Source organism: Bombina bombina, chromosome 5 (assembly GCF_027579735.1).
Source record: "Bombina bombina isolate aBomBom1 chromosome 5, aBomBom1.pri, whole genome shotgun sequence".
In the NCBI taxonomy this organism is placed as follows: Eukaryota; Metazoa; Chordata; class Amphibia; order Anura; family Bombinatoridae; genus Bombina; species Bombina bombina.
In genome coordinates this window covers 1,139,285,594-1,139,298,405 of record NC_069503.1, presented here as the reverse complement: position 1 = coordinate 1,139,298,405, position 12,812 = coordinate 1,139,285,594, and the positions used below count along the sequence as shown (strand labels likewise).

The 12,812-nt window shown below is 31.0% G+C and overlaps 1 protein-coding gene across 1 annotated transcript in view; it reads right to left on the bottom strand.

The window, feature by feature from the left end:
- The window catches only part of C5H8orf82 (chromosome 5 C8orf82 homolog), a 307,838-nt gene extending 296,248 nt beyond the window's left edge, over positions 1-11,590 (bottom strand). Inside the window, exon 1 of the mRNA XM_053715435.1 lies at positions 11,184-11,590. Coding sequence (XP_053571410.1) covers positions 11,184-11,339 — 156 coding nt within the window. The 5' untranslated portion in view covers positions 11,340-11,590. The remainder of the gene's footprint in view (positions 1-11,183) is intronic.
- Between the last annotated feature and the right edge of the window lie 1,222 nt (positions 11,591-12,812).

Sequence of the window (12,812 nt, the reverse complement as noted above, 5' to 3'; positions counted from 1 at the left end):
ATAAGCAGCAGTGCATCACTGGGAGCTGCCTGGTGCTTGGTGGCTACACATATCTGCCTCTTGTCATTCGCTCCCCGATATCTGCAGTTAGCTTTCAGAAGTGCATTGCTGCTTCTGATCCTACCTAGGTATGCTCTTTAGCCAAGGATAACAACATAACAAAACAAATTTTATAATAAAAGTAAAATGGAAATATGTTTACAACAGCACACTATATGAATCAAAGTTTATACAATTTTAACTTTACTGTCCCTTTAAAAAAACAAGTTATGTTGGGAACAACTTTGGAGAATGTGGAATTAATAAGGACAAAGTAAACTAGCAGGTACTCTCTAAAATGTACACCAGGGATGGCCAACTGGCAGCCCAACCTCTGCACTAGTTTATGTGGCCCCTGGGAAAAAGCAGGACTTACAATGTGTGACAGAGGACTTGTGGTGAGTGAGCAACTTAAAAGAGCCCTCTGGGAAGAAGAACAGCAACACTTAAAACAAAGGGCAGTAAACTTACAAACTAATGTAACATAGTGCAGATTTATATAACATTAGCTTAGTGGCAGATGTGTACATTAAAGTATTGCAGAATTTTTTTTATGTAAAAGTTCATTTTACCAGAACGCCGCTCATTGCTGTACTGAGCGGGTCTGGTTTTTACACAGTGCATCGCGGCAACACTGTCTAGTCAATGTGTGCCCGGTCGCGCCATTAAAATGAATGTAGCTCAATCCTGCTACTAGACCAGAGCGGGAGCGAGCTACATTCATTTTTATTTCGTGACGGGGCACACAGTGACTAGACAGTGTTGCTGCGATGCGTTGTGTAAAAGCCAGACCCGCTCAGTAGAGCAAGGAGCAGCATTCTGGTAAAATTAACTTTTACATAAAATATTTCTGCAATACTTTAATGGGACACTGAACCCAATTTTTTTCTTTCGTGATTCAGATAGAGCATGAAATTTTAAGCAACTTTCTAATTTACTCCTATTATCAAATTTTCTTGATTCTCTTGGTATCTTTATTTCAAATGCAAGAATGTAAGTTTAGATGCCAGACCATTTTTGGTGAACAATCTGGGTTGTTCTTGTTGATTGGTGGATAAATTCATCCACCAATATAAAAAAGTGCTGTCCAGCATCCTGAACCAAAAAAAGCATAGATGCCTTCTTTTTAAAATAAAGATAGCAAGAGAATGAAGAAAAATTGATAATAGGAGTAAATTAGAAAGTTGCTTAAAATTACATGCTGTATCTGAATCACAAAATAATTTTTTTTGGGTTCAGTGTCCCTTTTTAACCCTTGATCTCTGATGAAGCGCATGTGCTAATGCGCGAAACGCGTAAGATAGGAGCTTACCGGGTTGGTTCTTATGGAAGCTTGCTCCTAATAAAACTTTTTTGCATTCACCTACAAGACTCAGCGCTCCTTTTTCCTCATCCCTTTTTAACCCCTTGAGTGCTAACGACGGCTCTGAGCCGTCACAGAGTTTACCACTCTGGTGCTAACGACGGCTCAGAGCCGTCGCTAACACTGTCCCACATTGAGGGAGATCTGGGGGCTCCAACGCGCTCCTACCCCGGCGATCAGACCTGCATAGTGACAGGCATCGCCGGGGCTTCCCGTTTTGCGCGGTGACGTGACCGCGCTACTTTATTAACAAACTAACAATACAAAGTATAGGGAAAGGGGGCATGCTGCTTAGACGCCTGGATCTCAGGCATCTAAGCAGCTACAGACCCCCAAGACCCACCATTGGAAAGGTAATCGCCTAACCTTTCCAACGATGTAAGTCTTGGGGATCTGAAAATATATATATATATATATATAAAAGTAAAAAAAAAAATTAAAATAAAAAAAAACCTTAAATCACCTTAGCACCCAGGTGGGAAAGTGCTTAGCACTCAAAGGGTTAATGTATACATCTGCTGGTAAGCTAATGTTATATAATTCTGCACTATGTGCAGAATTATATAACATTAGTTTGTAAGTTTACTGCCTCTTTATTCATTCGTAAAAGTAAAAATAAAGACTTTTACGCCTACTTACAATTAAGACATTTGATATCTGAATTAAAACATAAGTATGGGTCAGAATGGTCTTTTGGTGAGTTACAAGCCAGGATTAATATGTATAGGATAAGGTTCTATTCAATTAGACCATTTTATTCATTATTTAATCAAAAAGCCTCAGATGACCAAGTAGGGTATATTGTGGGAAGATGGAGTAAGATATTTCCTGAGATAGATAGAGAAATTATAGAGAATTCTTTCAAAATACTAGATAAAAGTTAGGTCCTGACCTCTTGGAAAGAATCCCAGATTAAATTATCATTAATGATTTATCATACTCCGGAGAGATTATCTCGATGGTATAAAACTAGGAAACTTTGCCCACGATGTAGTGCTTCTAACGCGGATTTATTACACCGTTTCTGGGCTTGCCCGAAGATTGGTCAGTTTTGGGCAAAAAAATTTTATTGGATGAAGGTAATTTTGAAATTGGACTATGACATTCAACCATTGGAAAAAATTTTCTGGTAAAATCACAGAATGTTCAATATCAAGCTAAATTAATTAATACGATTATTTTGGTGGGTCGTATCTTAATTTTAAGATCTTGGAAGGCCAAATCCGCTCCCAGCCTGAAAGAATTAAAGAGAGCATTAGTCTCTCAATATACTTTTGAACAATATAACTTATCAAATCCTACAGATGAACGACTTGCAGTGTTTTTTAGTCAGTGGAGGATGTTTATATTATCTTGTCCTCCTGCAATACAAGTTACCTTAGTAAAATCATTTAGGAAATCATCCTATCTGCAGGTTCAAGTTTTGGCTGGTCATCTTCCAAGGGCTTGGTTGGGGGAGGACGGGGAGGAGGAGGTTGGGAGGGAGGGAAACCAGAGGATATTTTTTTTTTTTTTTTTTTTCTCCTCTCTCTTCCCCCCACTAAAGATAGGATATTTCTATAAATTATTTCAATTGTTGTTTTTCTGTAATAAGAATCCTATCATGACTATATGCAATTGGTATGTGTTGGAATTGGATTCCGATTTAATGTGAATTTTAAGTTGTATTTTTTTTTTTTGTTTTGTTGTTTTTTGTTGTTGATTATATATGTTGAAATAAAATATTAAAAAAAAAAAAGTTTACTGCCTCTTTAACTACTGTAAATCTGGCCTGTGCCACTATATATTTTTAGAAAATATATTATTCTTTCTGTGTTTAATAGCTAAATATGTATAATAAATATTTAGCTATTAAAAAAACACATTTATACAAGGCTTCTCAAACATTGATCTGCGACCCCATGTGTTCAGAAGTTGGCTACCACTGATGCACACACACTGATTATTGTTTACTATCACAGCTTCTAAAGAAATACTACACTCATTTTAAGCTGTTGTGATCTATTATAGTAATAAAAAAAAAAAAACTTTAAGCAGCGGCAATACTTGTATCCAATGAATTGGCATCTTTCAAAGTGTTAATTAGTGTTTTTAATACATTTAAAAGAAATATGGAATCCCAAAAGGGGTATCACAAAACACCCACTAGTATTTTATTGCAAGAATGCATGAAATGGCAAAACCCTGATCTTGCTTTCCTTCAGAGGAACCCAGAATACCAGCAACCTCCCCTGTGGCCCCATCCTGTACACTCCTGCTTCAGCACTAGAGCCTGATACTCTGAAGCTCTGGCCTGGCGAGATTCTATAAGATGCCCTTAGCCATTACAAGGTTCCTCAGGGAATGCTTTAAAGGCAATTTTTACTTTCAGAACTTACAAGCCGGCCCATTTTTGGTTTAGCACCCTGGATAGCGCGTGTTGATTGGTGGGAACATTTAGCCACCAATCAAGCAAGCTGTACACAGGTGCTGAACTAAAGAGGGGCTGGCTCGTAAGTTTACATTCCTGGTTTTTCAAATAAAGATAACAAAAGAAGGAAGAAAAATTAATAGGAGTAAATTAGAAAGTTGCTTAAAATTGCTGCCGCTATCTGAATGATGAAATAAAAATGTGTGTTTAGTGTCCCTTTATTCCCTGTCAAGGCTGCACATGAGGGTGAGTAAAACCCTCCTGCAGGAGGTAACTGACTTAATAACATAATAATAACAACTGTATAAAGCGTCTTAATAACATAATAATAACAACTGTATAAGGCGTCTTAATAACATAATAACAACTGTATAAAGCGTCTTAATAACATAATAACAACTGTATAAAGCGTCTTAATAACATAATAATAACTGTATAAAGCGTCTTAATAACATAATAACAACTGTATAAAGCGTCTTAATAACATAATAACTGTATAAAGCGTCTTAATAAAATAATAATAACTGTATAAAGCGTCTTAATAACATAATAATAACTGTATAAAGCGTCTTAATAACTGTATAAAGCGTCTTAATAACATAATAATAACTGTATAAAGCGTCTTAATAACATAAAAATAACTGTATAAAGCGTCTTAACATAAAAATAACTGTATAAAGCGTCTTAATAACATAAAAATAACTGTATAAGGCGTCTTAATAACATAATAATAACTGTATAAGGCGTCTTAACATAAAAATAACAACTGTATAAGGCGTCTTAATAACAACTGTATAAAGCGTCTTAATAACATAATAACAACTGTATAAAGCGTCTTAATAACATAATAATAACTGTATAAAGCGTCTTAATAACATAATAATAACTGTATAAGGCGTCTTAATAACATAATAATAACTGTATAAAGCGTCTTAATAACATAATAACAACTGTATAAGGCGTCTTAATAACATAATAATAACTGTATAAGGCGTCTTAATAACATAATAATAACTGTATAAAGCGTCTTAATAACAACTGTATAAAGCGTCTTAATAACATAATAATAACTGTATAAGGCGTCTTAATAACATAATAATAACTGTATAAAGCGTCTTAATAACATAATAATAACTGTATAAGGCGTCTTAATAACATAATAACAATTGTATAAGGCGTCTTAACATAATAATAACTGTATAAGGCGTCTTAATAACATAATAATAACTGTATAAAGCGTCTTAATAACATAATAATAACTGTATAAGGCGTCTTAATAACATAATAATAACTGTATAAGGCTTCTTAATAACATAATAATAACTGTATAAAGCGTCTTAATAACATAATAATAACTGTATAAGGCGTCTTAATAACATAATAATAACTGTATAAGGCGTCTTAATAACATAATAATAACTGTATAAAGCGTCTTAATAACATAATAATAACTGTATAAGGCGTCTTAATAACATAATAATAACTGTATAAAGCGTCTTAATAACATAATAACAACTGTATAAAGCGTCTTAATAACATAATAACAACTGTATAAAGCGTCTTAATAACATAATAACAACTGTATAAAGCGTCTTAATAACATAATAATAACTGTATAAAGCGTCTTAATAACATAATAATAACTGTATAAAGCGTCTTAATAACATAATAACAACTGTATAAAGCGTCTTAATAACATAACTGTATAAAGCGTCTTAATAACATAATAATAACTGTATAAAGCGTCTTAATAACATAATAACAACTGTATAAAGCGTCTTAATAACATAATAACAACTGTATAAAGCGTCTTAATAACATAATAATAACAACTGTATAAAGCGTCTTAATAACATAATACTAACTGTATAAAGCGTCTTAATAACATAATAACAACTGTATAAAGCGTCTTAACATAATACTAACTGTATAAAGCGTCTTAATAACATAATAACTGTATAAAGCGTCTTAATAACATAATACTAACTGTATAAAGCGTCTTAATAACATAATACTAACTGTATAAAGCGTCTTAATAACATAATAACAACTGTATAAGGCGTCTTAATAACATAATAACAACTGTATAAAGCGTCTTAATAACATAATAATAACTGTATAAAGCGTCTTAATAACATAATAATAACAACTGTATAAAGCGTCTTAATAACATAATACTAACTGTATAAAAGCGTCTTAATAACATAATAACAACTGTATAAAGCGTCTTAATAACATAATAATAACTGTATAAGGCGTCTTAATAACATAATAATAACTGTATAAGGCGTCTTAATAACATAATAATAACAAATGTATAAAGCATATTAATAACATAATAATAACTGTATAAAGCGTCTTAATAACATAATAATAACAACTGTATAAGGCGTCTTAATAACATAATAATAACAACTGTATAAAGCGTCTTAATAACATAATAATAACTGTATAAAGTGTCTTAATAACATAATAATAACAACTGTATAAAGCGTCTTAATAACATAATAATAACAACTGTATAAAGCGTCTTAATAACAACTGTATAAAGCGTCTTAATAACATAATAATAACAACTGTATAAAGCGTCTTAATAACATAATAATAACTGTATAAAGCGTCTTAATAACATAATAATAACAACTGTATAAAGCGTCTTAATAACATAATAATAACTGTATAAAGCGTCTTAATAACATAATAATAACTGTATAAGGCGTCTTAATAACATAATAACAACTGTATAAAGCGTCTTAATAACATAATAATAACTGTATAAAGCGTCTTAATAACATAATAATAACAACTGTATAAAGCGTCTTAATAACATAATAATAACTGTATAAAGCGTCTTAATAACATAATAATAACAACTGTATAAAGCGTCTTAATAACATAATAATAACAACTGTATAAAGCGTCTTAATAACATAATAATAACAACTGTATAAGGCGTCTTAATAACATAATAATAACAACTGTATAAAGCGTCTTAATAACATAATAATAACAACTGTATAAAGCGTCTTAATAACATAATAATAACAACTGTATAAAGCGTCTTAATAACATAATAATAACAACTGTATAAAGCGTCTTAATAACATAATAATAACAACTGTATAAAGCGTCTTAATAACATAATAATAACTGTATAAAGCGTCTTAATAACATAATAATAACTGTATAAAGCGTCTTAATAACATAATAATAACAACTGTATAAAGCGTCTTAATAACATAATAACAACTGTATAAAGCGTCTTAATAACATAATAATAACAACTGTATAAAGCGTCTTAATAACATAATAATAACAACTGTATAAAGCATCTTAATAACATAATAATAACTGTATAAAGCGTCTTAATAACATAATAATAACAACTGTATAAAGCGTCTTAATAACATAATAATAACAACTGTATAAAGCGTCTTAATAACATAATAATAACTGTATAAAGCGTCTTAACATAATAATAACTGTATAAAGCGTCTTAATAACATAATAATAACAACTGTATAAGGCGTCTTAATAACATAATAATAACAACTGTATAAAGCTTCTTAATAACATAATAATAACAACTGTATAAAGCGTCTTAATAACATAATAATAACAACTGTATAAAGCGTCTTAATAACATAATAATAACAACTGTATAAAGCGTCTTAATAACATAATAATACAACTGTATAAAGCGTCTTAATAACATAATAATAAACTGTATAAAGCGTCTTAATAACATAATAATAACACTGTATAAAGCGTCTTAATAACATAATAATAACAACTGTATAAAGCGTCTTAATAACATAATAATAACACTGTATAAAGCGTCTTAATAACATAATAATAACAACTGTATAAAGCGTCTTAATAACATAATAATAACTGTATAAAGCGTCTTAATAACATAATAATAACTGTATAAGGCGTCTTAATAACATAATAATAACTGTATAAAGCGTCTTAATAACATAATAATAACTGTATAAAGCGTCTTAATAACATAATAATAACTGTATAAAGCGTCTTAATAACATAATAATAACTGTATAAAGCGTCTTAATAACATAATAACAACTGTATAAAGCGTCTTAATAACATAATAATAACTGTATAAAGCGTCTTAATAACATAATAATAACAACTGTATAAAGCGTCTTAATAACATAATAATAACTGTATAAGGCGTCTTAATAACATAATAATAACTGTATAAAGCGTCTTAATAACATAATAATAACTGTATAAAGCGTCTTAATAACATAATAACAACTGTATAAAGCATCTTAATAACATAATAATAACTGTATAAAGCGTCTTAATAACATAATAATAACTGTATAAAGCGTCTTAATAACATAATAACTGTATAAAGCGTCTTAATAACATAATAACTACTGTATAAAGCGTCTTAATAACATAATAATAACTGTATAAAGCGTCTTAATAACATAATAATAACTGTATAAGGCGTCTTAATAACATAATAATAATAACTGTATAAGGCGTCTTAATAACATAATAATAACAACTGTATAAGGCGTCTTAATAACATAATAATAACTGTATAAGGCGTCTTAATAACATAATAATAACAACTGTATAAAGCGTCTTAATAACATAATAACAACTGTATAAAGCGTCTTAATAACATAATAATAACTGTATAAAGCGTCTTAATAACATAATAATAACTGTATAAGGCGTCTTAATAACATAATAACAACTGTATAAAGCGTCTTAATAACATAATAATAACTGTATAAAGCGTCTTAATAACATAATAATAACTGTATAAAGCGTCTTAATAACATAATAATAACAACTGTATAAAGCGTCTTAATAACATAATAATAACTGTATAAAGCGTCTTAATAACATAATAATAACAACTGTATAAAGCGTCTTAATAACATAATACTAACTGTATAAAGCGTCTTAATAACATAATAATAACAACTGTATAAAGCGTCTTAATAACATAATAATAACTGTATAAAGCGTCTTAATAACATAATAATAACTGTATAAGGCGTCTTAATAACATAATAATAACTGTATAAAGCATCTTAATAACATAATAATAACTGTATAAGGCGTCTTAATAACATAATAATAACTGTATAAAGCGTCTTAATAACATAATACTAACTGTATAAAGCGTCTTAATAACATAATAATAACTGTATAAAGCGTCTTAATAACATAATAATAACTGTATAAAGCGTCTTAATAACATAATAATAACTGTATAAGGCGTCTTAATAACATAATAATAACAACTGTATAAAGCGTCTTAATAACATAATACTAACTGTATAAAGCGTCTTAATAAACATAATAATAACTGTATAAGCGTCTTAATAACATAATAATAACTGTATAAAGGCGTCTTAATAACATAATAATAACTGTATAAAGCGTCTTAATAACATAATAATAACTGTATAAAGCGTCTTAATAACATAATACTAACTGTATAAAGCGTCTTAATAACATAATAATAACTGTATAAAGCGTCTTAATAACATAATAATAACTGTATAAAGCGTCTTAATAACATAATAATAACAACTGTATAAAGCGTCTTAATAACATAATAATAACTGTATAAGGCGTCTTAATAACATAATAATAACAACTGTATAAAGCGTCTTAATAACATAATACTAACTGTATAAAGCGTCTTAATAACATAATAATAACTGTATAAAGCGTCTTAATAACATAATAATAACTGTATAAGGCGTCTTAATAACATAATAATAACTGTATAAAGCGTCTTAATAACATAATAATAACTGTATAAGGCGTCTTAATAACATAATAATAACTGTATAAAGCGTCTTAATAACATAATAATAACTGTATAAGGCGTCTTAATAACATAATAATAACTGTATAAAGCGTCTTAATAACATAATAATAACTGTATAAGGCGTCTTAATAACAACTGTATAAAGCGTCTTAATAACATAATAATAACTGTATAAAGCATCTTAATAACATAATAATAACTGTATAAGGCGTCTTAATAACATAATAATAACTGTATAAAGCGTCTTAATAACATAATAATAACTGTATAAAGCGTCTTAATAACATAATAATAACTGTATAAGGCGTCTTAATAACATAATACTAACTGTATAAAGCGTCTTAATAACATAATAATAACTGTATAAAGCGTCTTAATAACATAATAATAACTGTATAAAGCGTCTTAATAACATAATAATAACAACTGTATAAAGCGTCTTAATAACATAATAATAACTGTATAAGGCGTCTTAATAACATAATAATAACAACTGTATAAAGCGTCTTAATAACATAATACTAACTGTATAAAGCGTCTTAATAACATAATAATAACTGTATAAAGCGTCTTAATAACATAATAATAACTGTATAAGGCGTCTTAATAACATAATAATAACTGTATAAAGCGTCTTAATAACATAATAATAACTGTATAAGGCGTCTTAATAACATAATAATAACTGTATAAAGCGTCTTAATAACATAATAATAACTGTATAAGGCGTCTTAATAACATAATAATAACTGTATAAAGCGTCTTAATAACATAATAATAACTGTATAAAGCGTCTTAATAACATAATAATAACTGTATAAGGCGTCTTAATAACAACTGTATAAAGCGTCTTAATAACATAATAATAACTGTATAAAGCATCTTAATAACATAATAATAACTGTATAAGGCGTCTTAATAACATAATAATAACAACTGTATAAAGCGTCTTAATAACATAATACTAACTGTATAAAGCGTCTTAATAACATAATAATAACTGTATAAAGCGTCTTAATAACATAATAATAACTGTATAAGGCGTCTTAATAACATAATAATAACTGTATAAAGCGTCTTAATAACATAATAATAACTGTATAAGGCGTCTTAATAACATAATAATAACTGTATAAAGCGTCTTAATAACATAATAATAACTGTATAAAGCGTCTTAATAACATAATAATAACTGTATAAGGCGTCTTAATAACAACTGTATAAAGCGTCTTAATAACATAATAATAACTGTATAAAGCATCTTAATAACATAATAATAACTGTATAAAGCGTTTTATAAGAACTGCCCAGTGACCTCTAACCCCAGCAGGATACCATGCGGGTGACCCTTTCTCACCTCCCCCATACAGCCCCCGCACTAACATCTGCCCTTCCCCTTCTTTATACAGTGTGACCCAGATCTGTTCCCAATCAGTTCCCCTCACAGGATGTGTCAGATTCCCCCTGACCCCGCGGAGCTGTCACTCTGTACCGCCCCTTGTTGCCCCTCCTCTGAGGCAGACACGCCCGCCCCCGCTTCTTACCTGTCCTTGGTGGTCGATGTAGTAGAAATACTCCCGTATGCGGGGCTCGGGGCTCTGACCCTGCACATAGCTCAGCAGTCGGCGGAGCGAGGGGTGCTGGGGTAACCGGACACTGGACAGGGACAAAAAACCCCGGAGTACAGCCATACGTTGCATAACTTTCAAAGACCGGAAGCTTCAGCACTGACAAGCGGCACTGTTACCATGGAAACTGCGCTACAATATCCCAGTCCCTGTAGAAACAAAGACGTGGAGAAGGTTCCGGGGACGAATCAACCACTCAGTATTATTAATATAAGTGTGCTCAGCAGTAACGTGACCACTTTATAGTCATTTGTCACGTGTCAGTGATCGCCCTCAGCAATCCCCACTGGTGCTGCCACATTACAGCAATGTCACCTGTTATGTACTAGAATGTCACATTACAGTAATGTCATCTGTTATGTACTAGAGTGTCACAGTACAGTACTGTCACCTGTTATGTACTAGATTGTCACAGTACAGTAATGTCACCTGCTATATACTATACAGAGTGTCACAGTGCAGTAATGTCACCTGTTTTGTACTAGAATGTCACATTACAGTAATGTCACCTGTCATGTACTAGAGTGTCACATTACAGTACTGTCACCTGTTATGTACTAGAGTGTCACAGTACAGTAATGTCACCTGCTATATACTATACAGAGTGTCACAGTGCAGTAATGTTACCTGCTATATACTAACTATACAATGTCACAGTGCAGTAATGTCACCTGTCATATACTACATTGTCACAGTACAGTACTGTCACCTGTTATGTACTAGTGTCACAGTACAGTAATGTCACCTGCTATATACTATACAGAGTGTCACAGTGCAGTAATGTCACCTGCTATATACTATACAGAGTGTCACAGTGCAGTAATGTCACCTGCTATATACTATACAGAGTGTCACAGTGCAGTAATGTCACCTGCTATATACTATACAGAGTGTCACAGTGCAGTAATGTCACCTGTCATGTACTAGAGTGTCACAGTACAGTACTGTCACCTGTTATGTACTAGTGTCACAGTACAGTAATGTCACCTGCTATATACTATACAGAGTGTCACAGTGCAGTAATGTCACCTGCTATATACTATACAGAGTGTCACAGTGCAGTAATGTCACCTGTTATGTACTAGAGTGTCACAGTAGAGTAATGCCACCTGCTATATACTAACTATACAATGTCACAGTGCAGTAATGTCACCTGTTATATACTATACATAGTGTCACAGTGCAGTAATGTCACCTGTTATGTACTAGAGTGTCACAGTATAGTATTGTCACCTGCTATATACTATACAGAGTGTAACAGTGCAGTAATGTCACCTGTTATGTACTAGAGTGTCACAGTAGAGTAATGCCACCTGCTATATACTAACTATACAATGTCACAGTGCAGTAATGTCACCTGTTATATACTATACAATGTCACAGTGCAGTAATGTCACCTGTTATGTACTAGAGTGTCACAGTATAGTAATGTCACCTGCTATATACTATACAGAGTGTCACAGTGCAGTAATGTCACCTGCTATATACTATAAAGAGTGTAACAGTGAAGTAATGTCACCTGTTATGTACTAGAGTGTCACAGTA